This window comes from Pseudonaja textilis, chromosome 18, assembly GCF_049901715.1.
Source record: "Pseudonaja textilis isolate UNSWEBS1 chromosome 18, rPseTex1.2, whole genome shotgun sequence".
NCBI lineage: Eukaryota > Metazoa > Chordata > Lepidosauria > Squamata > Elapidae > Pseudonaja > Pseudonaja textilis.
Window position 1 is genome coordinate 7,551,990 of NC_142007.1, and position 20,201 is coordinate 7,572,190.

The 20,201-nt window shown below is 49.0% G+C and overlaps 2 protein-coding genes and 1 long non-coding RNA gene across 3 annotated transcripts; all 3 read right to left on the bottom strand.

Annotated features, from left to right (window-relative positions):
* Positions 1-328: 328 nt before the first annotated feature.
* TAS1R2 (taste 1 receptor member 2) lies at positions 329-3,393 on the bottom strand. The gene is given in 3 exon segments (XM_087914817.1): positions 329-593; positions 595-805; positions 2,875-3,393. Coding segments are annotated over 3 exon segments (399 nt in total). The 5' UTR covers positions 2,901-3,393; the 3' UTR covers positions 329-431.
* A 447-nt stretch (positions 3,394-3,840) lies between these two features.
* Positions 3,841-19,799, bottom strand: ALDH4A1 (aldehyde dehydrogenase 4 family member A1). The gene is made up of 15 exons (XM_087914803.1): positions 19,717-19,799; positions 16,322-16,415; positions 16,099-16,191; positions 14,965-15,012; positions 13,504-13,659; positions 12,499-12,648; positions 11,820-11,894; positions 11,347-11,534; positions 10,167-10,240; positions 9,016-9,212; positions 8,011-8,058; positions 7,504-7,656; positions 6,946-7,067; positions 6,075-6,193; positions 3,841-5,642 (listed from the first exon to the last, which is right to left on the bottom strand). The coding sequence occupies exons 1-15, from the start codon at positions 19,767-19,769 to the stop codon at positions 5,530-5,532; spliced, it is 1,683 nt and encodes a 560-aa protein (XP_087770929.1). The 5' UTR covers positions 19,770-19,799; the 3' UTR covers positions 3,841-5,529.
* LOC148124489 (uncharacterized) lies at positions 17,868-18,716 on the bottom strand. Its single transcript, XR_015739811.1, has 2 exons — positions 18,644-18,716; positions 17,868-18,610 (listed from the first exon to the last, which is right to left on the bottom strand). It is a non-coding gene; the product is annotated as an uncharacterized LOC148124489 (long non-coding RNA).
* Positions 19,800-20,201: the final 402 nt, after the last annotated feature.

Below are 20,201 nucleotides of genomic sequence, written 5' to 3' on the forward strand. Positions count from 1 at the left end.
TTCTTCCCCTCCCTCCCTCTCATCTGTTTTTCCTTCCTTCCTTCCTCCTCCCGCTTCTCCTTCCTTCCCCTTCCCCTCCTTTCTTCCTTTCTTCCCATTTCTTCCTTCCTTCCTTCCCCTTTCCTCCCCTGCTTCTCCTTCCTTCCTTCCCCTTTCCTCCTGCTCCTTCCTTTTCCTTCCTTTCTTCCTGATTCTCCTTCCTTCCTTCCCTCTTTCCTCTCCTGCTTCTCCTTCTTTCCCTTTCCTCCTGCTTCTCCTTCCTTCCTTCCTTCCTTCCTTCCTTCCTTCCTTCCTTCCTTCCTTCCTTCCTTCCTTCCTTCCTCTTCCCTTTCCAGTTTTTACGTTATTAGCCTGTTAGCTTAAGCCACTTAATTTGTGCCATATTGTGCTTCCAATTTTCATTTGGGGATTAATGTGACACAGTGATTATTTTATCCTGTTAAAAACACCTGGCAGGCTTCTCCCCGCCTGCTTTTCCCCGGAGAGAATCCACGCAGCTCACCTGTGGGATCAGAAGGGGACTCAGAATTATAAGCTGCCATGATGGCCGCTGGGGATGAATCCAGACCGATGATGGCAACGACCGTTGGGATGGTACAAAGCGCAATTCCTGCCAATTTCGATCGGCGAGCGGTTGTCGGCGAGGAAATACAGGATGGGGTGGACAGCGTTGGTGAGGTAGCGGATGTCCATCATTTCGTAGCCCAACAGGACCCTGGCCAAGAGGCTGGTGGAGTTATTGATCTCTTCCACTGCAAACCTCATGGCTTGGAAGTAGTTGTAGCTGGACACCCTCAGCGGGTACCTGTGAAAGGTGGGAGAGGCAGGAAAAAGAGGGGACTTGGGTGTCACCAAAAGGCTTCCTGGCCCATCACCCCGTCCCCGTCCCCTCTAAAATCAGCCCTTGGGGAGTGTGACGGCCTTTGTGGGGGTTCGGTTCTCTTGTTTAATAACCACGCTATTCTCAGTGTGAAATGCTTTCGTGTCTGAAGAGGAGACTGTGAGCGACGCAGCTCTTTTTAAACCTTCCAGGCACCTGATTAAAAAAAAAAAAGACCTTTCTCCTTTTTAAAAAAAAAACATGGGACAGATTCCCTCTGGAAGGACCCCCGACAGTGGCAGGAGCAGAAAAGACAACGCCTTTTTAAATTAACCCCATAACGCAGACGAGAAAACCGAGGCCGAGTGAATCTTTGGTGAGCTTGTGGCAACGTTGGGCTCCTTTCTTAACGCAAGCGCGAATCCATTCCAGGTCCACCTCATCCCTCTATTTTTAACGATGCAGAATGGCACCTCTCCATCTGGACAAGGGCCAGGAGACCGGCAAGATTTGGGCATGGCCAGTGGCCCCGGTTGCTTCGTAGGGGGCCACTTCCGCCGCCTGCATAGATCGCTAACTTCAAGTTGCTACTAACTGCTTACACACAGGCAACCCGGGGCTACCGCGAAGGAGAAATGCCCTTCGCCTCTGCGTGAAGGGAGAAGAGCCCCCTCACATATAATCTCCTGCCAAGTGGGAAGGTCTGCTGACCATGGCGACCGAAAGGCAGAAAATGGTGCCCGTTCTCAGCGCCAAGATCTTTCCCGGGCAACTGAGGGCTACGTTCTGCGTTTCGGTTGTGGCTTCTTTCCGCTGCCCCTTTTGCAGAAGTGGCCAAAGCTGGCCTCTTTTGCATCCATTTCCGTCTCTCTTTTGGGTGCTTCGGAGCCTTCGAGGGCCAAACAGCCGCCGGGCTCTGCAGAATTTCTGGGGCTGCGACTCCTAAAAGCAACCGTTCTAAATCCAAAGCTGGTGTCAACTCATAAAATATTTCTACGGTCTTTTTAGAGTGGCCAACAGAAAGGGGAGTGGGGGAAAGGGGTTTGGAAGAGCAGTGCGGCAGCTTGGAAAGCGAAAGTGCATTCCGTACATAGTTTTTCAAAGATAGTAACTAGGTGACTGAAGTTTCTGCCCCGCAAATATCTAACTGGAGAGCATGATTGATGACTCTGGGCTATGGATGTGTCCCATTGGAGGATATGAATTATGATACACCCAGGAGGTGGGCGGAAAACCAGGGTCAAGGGTGACCATGAATGATGTGTCTCAGAGTCGACTGCACCCAGGCAGTGCCGGACATGTTAACTCCCAATAAATCCTTTGGAAGTTTTGGAAGTCTGGCTGGAGACTGATGATTTAATTGGGGGTAACTGCCGAAATCCTGACAGCTGGTTTGAAATAACCTTTTGAGCTTAGGACGGTCAGCGCTGTCCGAAATTTGCAAGCCTCCTCCTGCCAAGAGGCCAGGGATCTGCTGTCATTCGGGTGTCAAGAACGAAGGTGGCTTGCAGGAATGTGTATGGACCTCTCTGCGTGGTTTTGTTGGCGACAACATGGGAAGAATTGGCACCGGGTTCCTGGAGGTTTCCTTCAATTCCCCCCAAATTTAGCTGAGCCTAGAAACGGGTCAATCGTCAACATCGGGGGTGTCCAACTCAAGGCCTGGAGGATGCTTAGATCTGGCCTGCAGGGCCACCTTGGAAACAGCAAAGGACTGGCCGGCAGTGCTTTTGCCAGCAAAAATGGACTCCCGGGGAGGTTGCATGCTCCATTTTTGCTGGCAGAGGGCTGCGGGCCGTCGTGGTCGAAAACGGAGCCACGACGAGTGACGTTGAGTTGGCCACGCCCACCCACCCCGAGATCAAACACCATCTTGATAGGCAGCCCTCAACGAAATCGAGCTCGACACCCCTGGTCAACATTGAAGCCAACACCTGGCTGTCCCACCCTCATAAAATGGGCTGCCGGATTAAGGTTCGTTTTTCACCCGAACCCCGCAAAACGGGGATTGTGCCCGTCTCAAACAATTAAATTAAAATAAAAACAAAACCCACCAGTCAACAAACCACAAAGGTTTCATCTTGCAGCTCTGATTCGTTTCTCGATGTAAAGCACTGGTATTTTTTTTTTTCCCCCAAATGACGGTTTAGCCTCAAGTTTACATCTTTAGCCGCCTCTTAGCATCCAGCCGGGTACTTCCTGCCCTGAGCTGCATCAAGATACACCAGGTTGGGATTGGTGTGAAGAGGGAACATTGACAACCCACCCACCCCCCAAAAAGCCCCATTTAGCTTGTCTTTGGCAGACTGCTTCCAGGCTGCAGTGATGGGTACTTTGCTGTCTTGACTCCTGAATATCGGAGATTTTATTTTTTCAGTCCCAAATTAAGACGTTCACACCAGTCTGAGATGCTACGAGCTGAAGGCACCGACCACCTGGTTGCTTAAAAGACCCAGGATGGTTCTGATCCGTTTCCAGTAAATAACATTTCATTTCTGTCCACGTTATGCTTTCAGAGAAAATTCAGCCACCTCTTTTAACTGGAAAAAAACTGCACTCCAGACTGTTCCTTTTTTTGCAGAGAAGTTTATTAATAAGTCTTTTCACCTGACACATTATCAATGCTTGATCGAACCGGTTGCACTTAGCTGTTTAAACTCTGATGGCCATACAGGTGTTGTTTCTCCGTGCACCGCCAAGCCAGGAATTGCAAGGCTGATTCGTTCAAGGAATGAAAAAAAAGCTCCTTCATTTTCAAAATATTTCTGTATTAAAATGTGAATCATGCTCCAAAATTTGTAACTTTTGACACTACACAGCAAGACTACTGTATGCCCCCACCAAATGGAAGAGCACTTCGATTCCTACCATGGACGGATGGTTGCCGAAGTTGAAAGAGAGTTGGCTGAAATGGCAAAATGGACGTATTTTGATTAAAGGAAAGGGTATAAGTGCTCCTGTTCCCACACGGAGACCATTTCGGAGCTTTGTGCTTGGGGTGGAAAAGAATTAAATTTTGATTTGGGGTTTTATAGATCCTTATAGAAATGGCTAGTTCATAGGATTATGAAAAAAAAAACGCGAAAAGTTGTGATTTGTTGTTAAATGCCTTATTTTACTGCAACAGAGTCAGAAGTCATTAGCTTTTCTTTCTAATCCTTCCTCACTTCTCTTCCCCCTCTTCCTCCCTACTGCTTTCCTTCTTACTTTCGTATTTTGTACGTTATTTTATCTTACAACACAATAAGAATTACGGATTTTTTTTTTTTTAAAGGAACAAAAGAGCTTCAAGAAATGACCTCAGACTTGGTAGCTTCCCATATTGGAGGGTTTTTTCCCCTTCTCTGGAAAAGATGATCCATCATGAAATTGGGAGATATTTATTTAGCTACCCTAGTTGGGTATTTTTCTTTCTGTTTCGGAAGCACATCCAGTGTTGAGACCTTTTTGTGGTTAACAATCATCAACTGCTGCCGTTTTCGGAGAGTTAATCAGACTTAAATAAAGGCAAAGCGAGCAAGGAAAGCAGCCTTTTTGCGCAAGAAAAATTAAGAGCAGATTTTGGAGCATTTCAGTCCGTACAGAAGCTTTAAGTGATGGAAAATGCTATGTGCATAAACAAAAAAAAATAAATGGAAATGGAAATTCAGCTTGGCAGGAAATCATGACAACGTGAGCCTGGACCAGGAAACAAAACAATTATCTAGGAACAAAAGCGATGAGTAAGATCGGAGTTTCAGAACTAATTGAGTAGAACCAAGTTGGTTTACATCTGCTTACGCGATTCGTTATATAAATCCATTTTCCAAAACTACAAGGGCTAAAAATGTTAGTCAGCAATACAGAGTTAAAGCAAATTGTGTAGCCATGATGCGCACACACACCGTCGTGGAGATCTTTTTTTTTAATAAAGCTTTTATGCCCTTTAAGGTACTGCAAATTATCTGTTCGTCAGCCTTTCCTCAATCCGTCGGTTTCATACGTTCGATTTTTATTCTTCCATCCCTGGATTTTAGAGCTTTTTGCAGAGAATTAGTTTAGTTGGCAAGCTAGCAAAAGTCCCCCCCACTTTTTTTAAAGCACTGCTTGTCCCTGATTTGAGCGTTCACATTTTTTTTTACAAAAATAGATCTTTTAAAAAGAACAGCATCCCATCTGGAGGGTGAACTGTCCACGCACGCAAGCAAAAACTTTTCAGCAAAAATGCCAGTCCACCTTCCTTAGGAGGCAGGAGAAGGAAGTTTCTGGGCGCTTGGCTCTTCTTCGGTGTTGATCGATGCTCGCAATTTCTCCGGATCTGCTTCCTCCCTGGCTCCGTTTCTCGAACGAAAGAGATTCACCAGGCTGCCTTTGGCACGAGTTACTTCTCCCCTCCAGGGGAGGCAGCCAAAAAAAATTTTTTTTTATCAGAAACAAGATACAAAAAGTTGAAGAATGCACATTTTAAGAGGGTTCAGCAGGCAAAGCCTCGCTGGAGAAATCGACAAATGTGGCAGTGCTGAAGCAGAGGAATAAATTTTGATATTTTTTTTTAGTAGGATTATTATTTTGTTAATTCTCCAAAGGTGTCCAAGTGAGAGAGAAGGAAATCGATTCACTCCTTGCAATTTGCGCCTTAGGAGAGGCGGGCGAGGAAGGCTGCTGGAGAGAAACACGGCCCATCGCACCAACGGTCGCCGCCCAAGACTTCCAAGGACCCATAAGCCACGTCACTGCATGTAAGGGTACTTCCAGTCTCCCAGGGGCTCGTGGGTCTCCTTCACCGCCTGGGGAGACGTCCACCGCAGGATGTAGTGAGCGCTGCCCGGCTTGTCATTGGTGCCTACGTCCAAAAAAGAAAAAAGGAATGCATTGGCATCCTCTGCAACCGAACGTGCCAAGTCGCTAGACCTCACATTGTCCCACGAAAACCACAGGCCCGCTTTCCCACGTCTTGCCTGGGGCCGTCGTGTGGTCGCGAGAAACTGGTTGCTGAGCTTGTTTCGCAACTCACAAGAACTGGGTGACGGGCGAAGGCGGCCACAGCGTGCCAGAGGCTCCCTTGTTTGTGCCAACAACCCACAACGAGGTGTAGTGGTTAATAAACGTTTTGTCTGTACTTGGGAGCCGCTGGCAGGACTGGGGAGACCCATGACCAGGATGATAACGGTGATGACAACAACAGCGCCAAATCGTAAAGCGGTGCAAAATATTCTCACAACAGGCCAGGTGAGAAGCACGCCCCACCCCACCCCCAATCTGACCCCCCATGTACCTGAGGACCGAGAGCCCCCAAACGGCTGCTGGGCCACCACCGCACCGGTGGATTTGTCATTGATGTAGAAATTCCCGGCCGCGTTCCTTAGCAGTTTGGTGGCTTCATCAATCACGGCCCTGAGCAAAGAGGAGGCGAGGGGAAAGAGGTCAGAATTTACAGCAAGGGGGCAGAAAGGTTTTAGCCCCCTCCCCAGAGTGCTAAGATATACTAAAGGTGGCGCTCATATGCCACTGCTGGGGGTCCGACTCTTCACCGGGGCCTAAAAGGTAAAAGGTTCCCTTGCACATCCGTGCTCAGTCGTTTCCGGCTCTAGCGGGCGCTGCTCATCTCCGTCACAAAGCCGAAGAAGAGCCAGCGCTGTCCGAAGACATCTCCGTGGTCCCGTGGCCGGCAGGACTAAACACCGAAGGCCCACGGAACATCGCTGTTCCCTTCCCACCAAAGGGGTCCCTCTTTTTTCCACTTGCATTTTTTACATTATTTCGAACTGCTCGGTTGGCAGAAGCTGGGACAAGGAACGGGAGCTCACTCCGTGACGCGGCTATGCCAGGGATTCGAACCGCTGAAATTACCGACCTTCCTTTCTGATCGACAAGCGCAGCGTCTTAGCCACCGCCTCCCCTTTCAGATATACTACTCCAGATCGAAGGGGTTTCGTTAAGGCTGGGATATTGTGGCCACGACAACATTGAAGATTGCGGAAGTTCTGGACCGCTGCAACTGAGCTGGGAGAAGGTTAAGAGTCTATTTGGGTCTGGGCCCGCCTCCTCCTTAAAACTGACCGTTATTTCCCAATTCTCCGGGACGGTAACATTCGATCCAAGTAGAGGGTGACCTCCCCACCCCATGACCCCGCCCCAGTGCTTACTTATCCTGGGCAAACACCGCCCCCGTGAGGCCGTACGGAGACGTGCTGTCAATCAGGTGGAGAATATCCTTGTATTGCTTCTCTGGATAGACGTACACCGACAGAACCGGCCCAAAGATTTCCTGCGCGGCGGGGTGGAAAAAGAAAGAAAACGAACTGAAATTGAAGGCCGGTGCGTAGGGGAAAACCATCGTCTAGGTTTCTGTCAAACTTTGGGGGAGGCACTTTCACTAGGGAAATGATCATGTCTAAAGTGAGGGCCCACTGTGTATCGCCGTGGAGGCGCCTGAACTACATTTTCCAGCACCTGTTGGGAGCCCTGGAGAGGGTCTGCCAAGGGCTGAATTAAACGGTGTTTTTGCAACAACCAGAGATGCTTTGAAAGGTACGCATTTGTCTGCAGGAGTTTAAAAGCACCTCTGATTGTTGCAAAAACACCGTTTAATTCAGGACTGGCGCTCCCCGGGAACAAGCAAAGACCGTGGGAGGTATTCAGCATCCTCCCGAGGCAGGAGGATCACCCCTTGGTGCCCCCGCCCCCCCATCGCAAAGACTCACCTCTTGCATGATGGGATCCTTGGGGTCCTTTGTCTCCACAATGCACGGCTGGATAAAATAGCCCACCGCATCGTCGCAGCCGCCTCCGGCTAGGATGGTCAGGTTGGGCGAGGATTCGGCGTGCTTGAGCCACTTCTTGATGCGCATGAACGCCTGAAAGAAACAGCAGCAAAATTTTTAAAAAAGTACAGTTACATCCGTGTAGCAAAGAACTAAGTTCTAATACAATAAGCAGAAAAAGATCTTAGAACAAGAACACGAACACGTGAGGCAAACGGCCCAGGACGTGTTCCTCTCGACTTGAAAAGAGCTTGTGAAATGATGACGAAGGATGCGCTCTCTCAATATTGAAACTACTGTCTCTAAGAGTGTAAGTTACACACACACACACACACACACTTATTCTAGGGGCTTTGTTTGCCCGTGCAAATGTCAAAGCATAAAACATTCTGCCTGGGGTGGGGGATGAAAGCTGGTTTAGACTCCCAAGAAAGAATGAGATCTGACCTTGCTATCAATCACAGCGGAGAAGAAAGTTCCGAAATCTTCAACTGGCTGTGGAGAAAGCCCAACAAAGGAAACATAAGGAGTTGGGGAGAAATTTGAACGTGGCTCTCTATTATCTAGAGTTCAGGCTCTAGAGGCTGGATCTGGAGGTGGGAAGATCTCATGATTTTCAGCCTGTTAAAGATCTCCGTTAACTAATGATTCTAGAAATTTCCCCCAAATTTCAAAAGTCTCCCCCGTGGTTTTTCGAAAAATAAAAAGGACCCCTGAGCTTACTTTTCCCGCCCCCTCCTCCCTCCATCTCCCTCCTTCCTTCCATATTTCCTTCTATCTCTTAGACCAGGGGTGTCAAACTCAAGGCCCGCAGCCACATCTGGCCCGTGGGGTGCTTAGATCTGGCCCGGCAGGGCCACCCTGGAAACAACGGACTGACCCGCGGTGGCTCTGCCAGCCAAAATGGAGGGAAGAGGCACAGCAAAGGGTCGCAGGAGGCTGCTGCAGCCGAAAACGGAGCTCGGGAGTCCATTTTGGCTGGCTGAGTGCTCAGGCCGCCACAGGTGCCCGACATCGGGTGACATTGGGCTGGCCACACCCACACGGCCCCCGGAGGTCAAACACAACCCTGATGCGCCCCTCAACGAAATCGAGTTTGACACCCCTGCCTTAGACTAGACCAGGGGTCTTCAAACTTGACAGCTCTGAGACTTGTGGACTCCAACTCCCAGAATTCCTCTTCCGGTCATGTTAGCTCAGGAAATTCTGGGAATTGAAGTCCACAAGTCTTCAAATTGCCAAGTCTGAAGACCCTGGACTAAACACATATCAAAGACCATCCTTCTATAGCCATGCCCGGAAAGTTAATTCTTAAGTCACACCCCCCGACACAAGAGCTCTTGTTGAAATGGGATGTGGGCCTGGGGACAGGGGTGGAGGGGAATCCCCCCATGGAGAAACGACTTTAGGGGGCTCAGAAGCAGCCGGGGAAGCAGCCAAGCCACAACTCACATCTCCCACTTTGATCTTCTGGTGCTCCTCCAGCAGGCCGGCTTTGACGCGAGGCCACAGAGAGTCCGGCACGTAGAGGCGGGAACAGGCCGAGCACTTCTGGCCGCCGTACTCAAAGGCCGAGCGGACCGTCCCGCTCACCACGCTGGGCACGTCAGCCGAGGCGTGGACGAAGTGGAAATTCTTCCCTCCGCATTCTGAGGATGGGGGACGTTGGGCAAAGTTAGTTGGGATGGAGGAGAGTCCAGTTACTTAAAAAAAAGGTGTTGCAACAACCAGGAAACACCCCCACCCCCCACCTCCCGCCAGTCTGTGTGGAATTTCTGGGAAGGGGTGGGGAAGGAGAAGCGCCTCCTCCACTAACACAGTGGGGACCCTGGAGAAACCGCACAGGTTGGGTACCTGGCCGGGTCCTGCGAGATTGGCAAATGCTGGCGGAGAGAGATCGGGGGGCTTTCCGCTTGCCACCAAGCATCCGGGGTGCCGCTGGCTATTGGGTTTTAAAAGAGTCAGCTGGCGATACACGCAGGGGACCCTCAGTGCAGCGGATTAGGAAGCTACCTGAGCTACAGTGGCGCAAGCGGTTAAGAGTGCAGTACTGCAGGGCTACTTCTGCTGAACTGCCGGGTGCCTGCAATTTGGCAGTTCGATCCTGACTGGCTCAAGGTCTCTCTGAGGTGGGTAAAAAGAGGACCCAGACTGTGGGGGGCAAGAGGCTGACTCTGTAAAACCTCTTAGGGAGGGCTGTAAAAACACCGTGAAGCGGTATATAAGGGCTATTGCTATTTTCCTTCCTTCCTCCTTCCCTTCCCTTCCTTCTAGTTAAAATACAGCACTGCAGGCTAACTCTGCCCACTGCCAGGAGTTCGATGTTGACCAGCTCAAGGTTGACTCGTCCTTCCATCCTTCCAAGGTTGGAAAAAACAAGGACCCAGATGGCTGGGGGCAAGAGGCTGACGCTGTAAAACCACTTAGGGAGGGCTGTAAAAACACTGCAAAAGCGGTATATAAGTCTCAAGTGCCATTGCTATTGCTACCCAAAGTTCTTTGGATTCACGATGAAGAGCTCTTCTGGGGTTGTTGGGTTTTGGGGGGGTTTTGCCTTCTCGGGGTGGATGAGAAATAAAATCAAATACATTCCCAGTTCTTACCCCCAGCCAGCCGAGGGAAAGTGCGGTAGCGGTCGAGATTTTCAGAGACCTGCTTCCAGAGGCGCTTAAAAGTCCTAAAAAGAAAAAAGAAAAACAGATGATCAGAAAAGAGCTAATGGTTCCACTTTTTCCTCTCTCTTCTACCGGCACTAAGCCAGAGACAAGTTCTGGATGCGCACAAGGGCAGGGGCCGGCCTTTTCAAACTCACACCCTGCTGGGGGTCCGACTGGGGTTAACATGAAGCACCCCCCCAAGTGCTGAAACCTGAAACTTTAAAAAAAAAAACCCACAATAACCCTGAGACAAAATTCTTTGCCAGGAGAAGGCCGGCTGTTTTAGTTATTTATCAGCAGAGACTATCTTTTGGGAGTGTGGGGGAGCGAGAAGGGCCTAATCGCCCCCCCCTTCCTCTTCCCCAATGCTTGCAAATCTCTGGCTCTCCGCAAAGACGGTGTGACTATTAAAAAACCGCCAGGCGCTCATATGCGAAGAGAAGAGAAGAGAAAAAAGCTATGCTCGGTTGCTCCCTGCTCCTTAAGCGGGGCGGGCGAGGAGGGAAGGCTCATAAATTAAAAGGCAGAGTGTGGAACTCCTGGGGTGAAGCTATTAGCATTTTTATTGTTTTGAAAAGCAAGAAGTTGGTCACACTTGAAATCGAGAAAGGGGAGAGAAGGGGAGGGGAGAAGGGGGAGAGAAGAGCCAAGAAAGCTGAACCGTTTTCCCTTTCGGATTGCAATCCCTGGGACCTGGCGGGGCTTCTGAAACGGGGGGCATAACAACCACCAACCATCTGCGTTGACCCAGGAAGCTTTCTCAAAATACAAACATTCGTTCTGTGGAGTGTCTTAGCTCGATTGGACCTTTTTGGGGGCGGGGGGAGGACTGAGAAGTGTTTGGGGGTTGAAGTCGGAGCGCCTGGACCTCGGCTTTCCATTCTAGGCCGGGTTTTTAGCTGTTTTGAGTGATATGGGTGGAGTCCTCGTGAGGAGGATAAAGACGCCCGCTTCCCATCCCGGTGAGAGGGGGATAAGAAAGCTGCAAGTGGCAGGAAGTGACATGTTTTAAAAAGGCCCAGCATTTGTAAGATAGGATACATGGGGCTTCCTTAAATTGAGGAGTGGGGCCCCCAGGGACACACACACACACACACACACACAGAGCCATCCTTCCCACGCTTACGGGACGCTGCCGGTGAAGTTGATGCCAGCCAAGTGCTCCGAGCCGGTGACGGTGTCCCCGAATGTGGTGCCCTCTGCTGGGACAAACTGGATGACGCTGGGAGGCAGCCCGGCTTCGAGGAGGATCTGGTAGACGGCGTAACTGGACAGCATGGCCGAGTCGCTGGGTTTCCAAAGGACCACGTTGCCCTGGCAGAGGAGGAGTGGGGAGGGGAGGGAAGGGGAGGGGGGAAAAAAAGAGAGCCCTCTTTAGCTTCTTCGGGGTGCAAGCTCGAAGAAGGACCTAGTCCTCAAGGGATTTTTTTGGGGGGGGGGGGATCCCGAGAAGCGCTTCCCCAGCTGGTGAGGCAGAAGCAGAGAATATTCTGTTTGCGGGCGCCCCCAGAAGCAGAAAAGAGACTCTGTGTGTGTGTGTGTGTGCCTATTTTGAAAGGCTGCGGTTGGGAGGCGCAAGAAGGGCTCCGCGGAACTCACCATCAACGCCGGGGCTCCCGCCAGGTTCCCTCCGATGGCGGTGAAGTTGAAGGGGGAGATCGCAGCCACAAAGCCCTGGCGGAAGAGGAAAGGGTGCAGGATAAAGAGGCGCGCACACGCACACCCCCGCAAGCCCCAACCTCGGACCGACAAGGGGCCTGGGGGGTCTGAGGGACGTAGCTGTTCCCCCGTTTCGAGGTTCTTAGTCCTCGTGCCAGAAAAGGTGTGCGGAGAGGAAGCAGCAGGAAGGGTGGGGGACGGTAGGGAATAAGAGATCGTTTCTGTTTTGATCTCTGTTAAGGAGATGGGGAGGGTCCCTCATGCTTGCTTTAACTTCCAGTTTCTCTCCTCACTATCGGGAGAAGCAAGAACGACATCCCCTATGTGCGTGATTCCTAAATAGCCATTTTTAGGATCTGTACAGAAGCACAGTGGCCCGGGGGCTGCTTAAAAGGAGGAGCAGGGTGCAAGTGCCTCTCCCTGCTCACTGGAAAGTCCCCTGCTGGGGCAAGGGGACTGGACAGCCCTCAGCAGCTCAGTGGAGAAGACACACACTCTAATTCTCTGGAGCTCAACCTCACACAACCCACACACACACACACACTTACCAGGTGATGGCAAAAGACGGGGTTCAGTTTCCCCCAGGCCCTGCCCAATCAGAACTGGACGTTGACCCTACCTCCAGCCCCCGGTACACCAGGCTGTTGGTGCTGGGCGGGGCGCTGATAGGCTGCTCCTCCTCCAACTCCAGGGCGTATTTAGCGTTGAAGCGGAAAAAGTCCGCCAGCTCTGCGGCCGCGTCGATTTCTGCTTGGATGACTGTTTTAGCCTGGAGATAAAGAGGGGGGGGGGTGTAAGCATGTCAAGGCAAGACTGTAGAGGGGTTTTTTTGGGTGGGGGGCAGAGACTTTGGACAAAGCGAGCAACATCTCAGGGTTAGCAACCGACAGCCGCTAAGTCAAGTAGAGTAGAGTAGAGTAGAGTAGAGTAGAGTAGAGTAGAGTAGAATAGAATAGAAGTAGAATTCTTTATTGGCCAAGTGTGGTTGGACACACAAGGAATTTGTCTTGGTGCAAATGCTCTCAGTACACATAAAAGAAAAGATACATTCATCAAGAGTCAAGAATAATTAGGTACAACACTTAATGATAGCCATAGGGAACAATAAGAATAGAATAGAATAGAATAGAATAGAATAGAATAGAATAGAATAGAATAGAATAGAATAGAATAGAATAGAATAGAATAGAATTCTTTATTGGCCAAGTGTAATTGGACACATTATGAATTTGTCTTGGTGTAAATACTCTCAGTATACATAAAAGATACATTAAGAATCAAGAATCATGATGTACAACGATAGTCATAGGGTGCAATCAAATCATACTAGGAAACAGTCCATATAAATCGTAAGGATACAAGCAACCAAGTTACAGTCATACAGTCCCAAGTGGGAGGGGAGGAGCAATAAGGAGTGATGAGAAGATTAACAGTAATAGTAGTGTACACTTTGTAAATAGTTGAATAGTGTTGAGGGAAATATTTGTTTATCCCACCCAAGAAAGCTTCTAATACAATTGCAACATATTTCTTAACTTGTGCATTAATTTGTGCTGGTTTCCCCCCTTCAGAAGGCCTGTGACACCCCGCCCCCCACAACCCAGCCATGCACCCACTTACTTACCTGTCCCACCATGGTCTTGGCTAAGATCTCTGCCCTTCTGGGCCCGCTCAGGATGTCGGCCGCCTTGAAGAAGACCTCCGCCCGGTCCTGGATGGGCCGGAGGTCCCATTCCTTCCGGGCACCCAAAGCAGAGACAATGGCCTTATTCAACAAGTCCTGGGTTGGCGGGAGAATTAAGGGGATTCCTTTCAGCAAAACACAAAGAAACCTTCGGGGTCCTTCCCTGCAAAGCCTTCCACCGCATTTATGAACTGAGGACAGAAGTTTGTGGAACGAAGTGCAGCACAGGAGACTCACAGACACACAGACATCTTTTTTTTTAAATGCTAGAACCACCAGGGGAACTGTGGGACTCACTGCCACAGGGTGGCCAGCATCTCGGTTGGCTTTAAAAACAGGTTAATCCCTAACGACTCCCATCCATCAAGGGCAAAACATTTCCTCTTTATCTAATAACCCAATTATTTACAAAGGATGGCCGGAGGTGACCAAAAACTTCTGTAATCAGGTTTTGTTCTGACCTGGGCTTCCCCCAACAGCACAAAGCTGAGTCCTCGTCCCGATAAAACCCTTTTTATTTGATTTACAATGAATTTCCTCTCCAACAAAGTCCTGGCCAGCAATCTTTCACAATAGTTCCCAATTACAAACCTTTATCAGGCTTGGAGAGGGGCCAGGCCGGTATCTTTCAGACACAGCAATACTTGGCAAGCATGCAGGAGTGAACTGTTTCCTGCAAAGCCCCACTCCCCTTTCGCTCCTCTTTTATTCCCTATCAGAGGGGCCATTCACCATCCACCTGTGGCTTTACTCCCAAGTTGGCCCTTGTTCCTCAGCTCTTCCCTTCGTCTGGCAGCTCTGCGCATGTGCACATCAGAAACAGGCTCCAGCTGCTCTTCTTCCCCACTGATCTCTGACTCCGTAGGCAGCTGATAACTGTTCAACGGCCCTGGCCCTCTCTCTGCCTCCGATGCAGAGCCCTCGTCAGAGCCTTCCCCGGAATCCAGGACTGGCCCAGGCTCCTCCCCAGCCTCCTCCCTGTCTGAATCTGCTTCCAGCTCCCCTGGCTGCTGTCGGCCACAACAGGCTTGAGGTTTTTTTTGTATAACCCTGCCTTCACCGGGCACTCCTTGTGTTGTGGTTACAGCTCCTAATGGCTGGCACGGAAGAGTAATTTGGTAGGAAACTTCCCAAAGACGGGTTAAATTCTGCTGCCTCAGGAGAGAGAAAATAAATTCATCTCAAAGGCAGAAACGGTGAGGCTCAACGCCTGGAGTCAGGGGACAGAACAGTGAGTCAGTCAGACAAACTACGGTCACCCTCCTTTGTAGACGGCTCTCAGGAACTTACAAATTATAAAACGTGCTTACAAGTACAGCCTCAATCCACAATGATCCCCACCTGTAAAAATTCCCACTCCCCACCCCCAAAAAAAGTCACACCACAGGATGCTTTGCTCACCTTATCAGCGTAGCAGTATTTGGCCACTTGGTGTAAATGTTTAAAGGGCTGTAAAATAAAAAGAGGAAGGAAGAAAAACATTTGACAATTTTGACCAGCGATCCTCCGAGTGGAATCCAAAACCCCCTTGTGCTCTTGTTTTAAACAGAAAGGCCTCTGATTATTTTCACGTAAGCGTTCCAACCGTGGGAGATTCCCCAAAAGAAATACAGCGAGTAAAATACTTATGACCAGTACTGACGGTTATCCCCAGAGACTTTTAGGCCTTTGGTCAAACATGGATGAATCCACGCTCTTTTGACAAGTAAAACTAGAGTCTGCAGTTTGGGGAAAGGCGGGGGAATTGTATCACAGCTTGTTCTGACCTGGCTCCCAAACATGACAAGCCCTTTGTAGCTAATGAAATGTTCCCTTTAGTAGAAGCACCGGGGGACACTCTCTCACTGCAGGCTACGAGGTCTCCAAGTTCTTTGAAAAGGGAGGCTCGCTCCCTTTTCCCCTGAACTGGCCCAACGCCTCAGGAGTCTTTCCTTCGCTCTTCCCACACTTGCAAAGGAAGTCCTGGAAGGTGTGCTCACTCCACCACCCCCATGCACACACACACACACGCTCAGAAGGCACTGCAAATTCCAAGAAGAATTCTGATCATTTCCAGAAAGGATTTGGAAGTGCAGGCTATCAGTGGTGGACCAGCAGGGAGATGAATAGTTGTCTACCCCAATCTATTCATCTCCGCCCCCTGCCTTTTATCCCCAGAGCAAGGCTGGGGCTTTGCTAGCAGTGGTGGCTCTTCTGTCCCAAGGACCGGCCCATAGATTTCCACTGCTCTCCTCTCCTCTGCCTTCTGCGCATCCTTGTGTCAGGCACTGTACCCAGCTGTTCCTCCTCTTCCTCATCAGCCACCTCCAGACCTGGGGGCTGTGGACTCTCCACCTGAGGGCCGACGGACGACCCAGGCTGTGTCTCTTTCTCTGACAGCTCCATTGCCTCTTCCCTCTCTCAGGTTGCCTTGATGCTGATCCCGATTCCCACCTCGTCTGATTTGGATGCTGAAGGGGCCGGTGGCCGATAGGCCACAAACATAGCTGTTATATCAGAGTACCAATGAAGCAGGCCCTTCCGGGTGGAACTCACCGACACTTGATACCTCACGTCGGCTGTCCACACTTTCTCGCCCCCAACGACACACGGGATCTCTTCGGTCTTGCCCTTCAAGTCATTTAGAGCCTATACAGAAGGTAACAACTTTGTAAAGAGGTTAGCTATCTCCCCCGTTCCCCAGATCACAACAAATTCTTTCTCTGATCCTTGCGCTGCTCACACCTTGCCGGTTCTCCTCTCTCTTTGTCTCTGTTACCTGCTGGAGGGCGGCTCGCTCAGGGCTCCCAGGTTTGAAGGCCAAAACGGGTTCATTGACCACCTTGACTGAGGCACGGTGCTGCCATCGCAGGCTGTGGGGAGGTGGGGAAGAAGGGGGAAAAACACCCCAAGACATTATTTCGCTTTATGTGAGAATCACAAGGGATCCCTGAGAAACCTGCAGGCCTGATTGACTAAAGCTTTCTTTCTTCAGTTCCAAAGAGGGTTGCGCTGTTAAAAAGAGGAAGGGCGAATGAATGGGGGAAGCCACGTATATTGCTTTGAAGTTCTAGGAGAAAGAGGGAAGAAAGAAATGCAGGCGAACAAGTGCAGCAATAAACGCCCAAGTAAGCATTAAACCAGGACTAAAAACCGAGAGGGAAATTTAAAACTTGAACCTTGCATTATTTGTTTTAAGGAGGGCAAAATGCTGCTGTTTTCGGTTATATATTTTGCAAAACAGGTCTTTTAACAAGGCAGGCACAGGAAGAATCTATAAAGATTCCCTCGCAGGCATTGATGCAGCTTTGCAGGTAGCAGTACATAAGTTGTTTGCTCCTGTTGAGAGGCTTCATTGACTTCCTAAGCTATAAATAACCACACCTATCGATTTCTTCCCCCAATGACTGCTCAATTCCTCTTCCCTCCCCATTTCTTTTTCCTTGTGTGTCATGCTTCTTACATTGTCAGTCTGAAAACAAGGCCATGCTATGGTATTTTACAGGCTGTGCCAGGAACTTGTTCTCCGTCTGAAACGGGAGTGTTTGAATGTTGTAAATAAAATGTGGTTCACCAAAGTTTAAAATGTGGTTTCTCCCCTAGGGACTCGAGACTGAACAAAGCAGTAATTTACTGAAAATCCCTTTTGTAAGTTTGATGTGAGGCAGTCGGTTTCCCCAATCCGAGCCTAATACTCACGAGTGGGTGTATTTTTTTAAAAAGCAGAGACACGCTATGAAATATGGAGAGTATTTACTCCACGATACCACTTTCTGAGAAGGCAGCTGTTTCTTTTATAACCTTTCCTCTCCAACTCTTTCTTGCTTTCCACATTCCAAGCAGGAATTGGTGATCAGCAAAATGCATGCTTGAGGAGCTGGACTTTCGTACCTGGGCTGCTGCCAAGTTCGATCTTCTCTGCCTCAGCAGGCTTTGGAGGCATAACCCTGAGTTTGAAGGCTGGGGACACAAGTTGAAAGCAAAAGATCTGAGCAAAAAAAGTTCAGCTGTTCAGTTTCCTTGCTCTCAGCTTGGCTTTATCTCAACCATTGCTGATAAGGCCAAAGCCCTACTAATTCTGACAAAGACCAGAAAGGAAAGTGCCTGTAGATAAAGAGAACACATTCAGAGGTAGACCTGAAATGGGAGGAGGAGACTGGACTTTCTGGGCCCCAAATTCAAAGCTTTCCATCGGATTGGGCCTTCCTTAACCAAATCACTTAGGAATTTACAGGTAGTCCTTGACTGTGACCACAATTGGGTTCCTATCACTAAGCAAGGTGATGGAGAGACATGCCTGATTGTACTATCTTTTCTTTTTTGGGGCCTCGGTTAAGGGAATGACTGCAGTTAAGTGAATCAAAGGATCGTTTAAAAAAGGCGACTTCTCACACTGCTTGAAAGTGATTGCAAATGGGGATCACATAATCCCAGAACAGCGCAACTGTCCTAAGTACAAGCCAGTTGACAAGGGTCCTGATTTCGATCTCGTGACCACAGGGACGCTGCGAGGGTCCTTAAGGGCAAAAACTGGTCATCAAGTCACTTCTTTTCTAAGTGACGCTGTAACTTGGGTCACTAAACAAATGGCCGTAAGTGGAAGACTACCTGCATAACTTGTCACAGATGTTTTTAGCAGTTTCCTTTTGGCTTCTGAAGTCAAGTTTTAAGTCACCTCTGAGGCCAATTCTTCCTGCGCTGCAAATAGTCCTAAAATATTGACAGCAAAGGCAATTGTTTTAAAATTGAAGTTACGTTGCAGTTGGAAACCGGAAGGCCAGTTTGATCTTCCAGCCCTGTCAGATCTGTATCTTCTCAACTTATATTCCTTTTACTGTTTTCTAGTATGATTTGATTCCTTATAGGTATTCTATGACTATCACTAAGTGTTGTATCTATGATTCTTGATGAATATATTTCATTTTTTCTTATGTACACTGAGACTATATGCACCAAAGACAAATTCCTTGTGTGTCAATTACACTTGGCCAATAAAGAATTCTATTCTATTCTATTCCTTATTCTGTTCTGTTCCTTATTCTATTCTTTTATTCTATCCTATTCAACCCTATTCTTATTCCCTATTCTATTCTATTCTTACTCACCAAGCAAAAAGAGAGAGAGAGAGAGAGAGAAAATTTTCCACTAGCCTACGACAGAGCAAAAATATTTCATCACCATGACTAACCTGTCTCTTTTTTCTTAAGCTCCAGGCTGGAATGCAAAGTTTAAAAAAGGAAAAGGAAAAAGTGGTTAGTGTTTTTCCCCCCTAAAGGAGCTGAACTTGGCACTGGGGGAAAACTTTTCCAGAAGGCACACCTGCCAGGTTCCCTTAGGAGGAAGATAAGGGAAACAGCAAATAAAGAGAGGGTGAAAGAAAGAAAAGGCTTATTATTACTACTATTAAATTATTATTATTATTATTATTATTATTATTATTATTATTATTATTATTATTATTATATTAATGAAACTCAATTGAACATTTAAAAAACGTATCACAAATATCATTGACTGGCACTGATGGTTGATATAGGCTGTTGCCATTATTATTAGTATCTTTGTATTAGTATTATTACTATTATAATTATTATTTATCTTTATTATTACCAGTCTGTATTATCTTTATACCTTTACTGTTATTACTATTACCATTATTATTGTTGCTGCTATTATTATTAATGATAGTAATATATAATATTATAATATGATAATAATATTAATTAATTAATTAATAATATGATAATATTAATATTATTATTAAAGTCGATAATATTAATTCAGCAATGACAATGAACGTAGCGCGAGCATAACCATTAGAATAATCATAACAGCCCCAGCACTAAATGGGGGAATCATTTCTTAAAGTTATTATGAATTATGAATTATTTCCCAAAATAAAGCGGGGGGGGGCGGGAATCGGGGGTGGAGCCCATCCCCTTGTTGGGAGGGGGTTCCCAGTGACGGCCTTGCGCCCCCCGCAGGAGGGACCCTCCCTCCCCTCCCGAGAAGGGCCTGACACCCCCCCCATCCTCCCCGGCGGCGGGGCTGCCCCCCGTAGCGCCCCAGGGGGTCCGGCTGGGGAGGATGGGAGTGGGAGTCCCCGGTTGAGGGGACGCCTCCGCCCCACGGCTCCCCACCCCTAAAGAGAGAGAAAGAGAGAGAGAGACTCACCTCAGCCCGCGGAGGGAGCCCGGCCGGCGGAGCAGAGCCAGCCGCGACGCCATCCTATCTCCCGCCCGATCCTGAGGGAAGAGGGGCGAAAGGCGGCGATGCCGGGCGGCGCGTGCCACCAGTCGGGCCGAACCATTCCTTTGCTGAGAACAGGGGTGGAGCCGGTTTTTTTGGGGGGGTGAGGGGCTTGCTTTGTCGCTCCCTCCGCGGGAAAGGGCACGATTACGCCGCGTTTTATAGATTGACGCCTATATAAAACTTTCGGAAGCGTCTTCCAAAGGGAACAGGGGCAGGCAAGGAGCATCCCTGACACACACACACACACACACACCCCTCGGGCGCCGCGAATGGACGAGTCCCTCTCGTTCCAGGGGAAAGGGGCGGGAAGCAAGGCGAGCCAATCCGAAGGCGCCCCGGGGAGCACCAATCAGAGGCCGCGCTGGCGCTCCTCCCCCTCGAAAAGTTGCGTAATTGAGCAGGTGCGG

Coding starts and splice junctions, on each gene's coding strand:
- ALDH4A1 (XM_087914803.1), bottom strand. CDS start 19,769: ATGGCGTCGCGGCTGGCTCTGCTCCGCCGGCCGGGCTCCCTCCGCGGG. Junction 13,660..14,964: donor AATACTGCTACGCTGATAAG/GTGAGCAAAGCA, acceptor CCGCCAACCCAG/GACTTGTTGAATAAGGCCAT. Junction 9,213..10,166: donor TTTCCCTCGGCTGGCTGGGG/GTAAGAACTGGG, acceptor CCCCATCCTCAG/AATGCGGAGGGAAGAATTTC.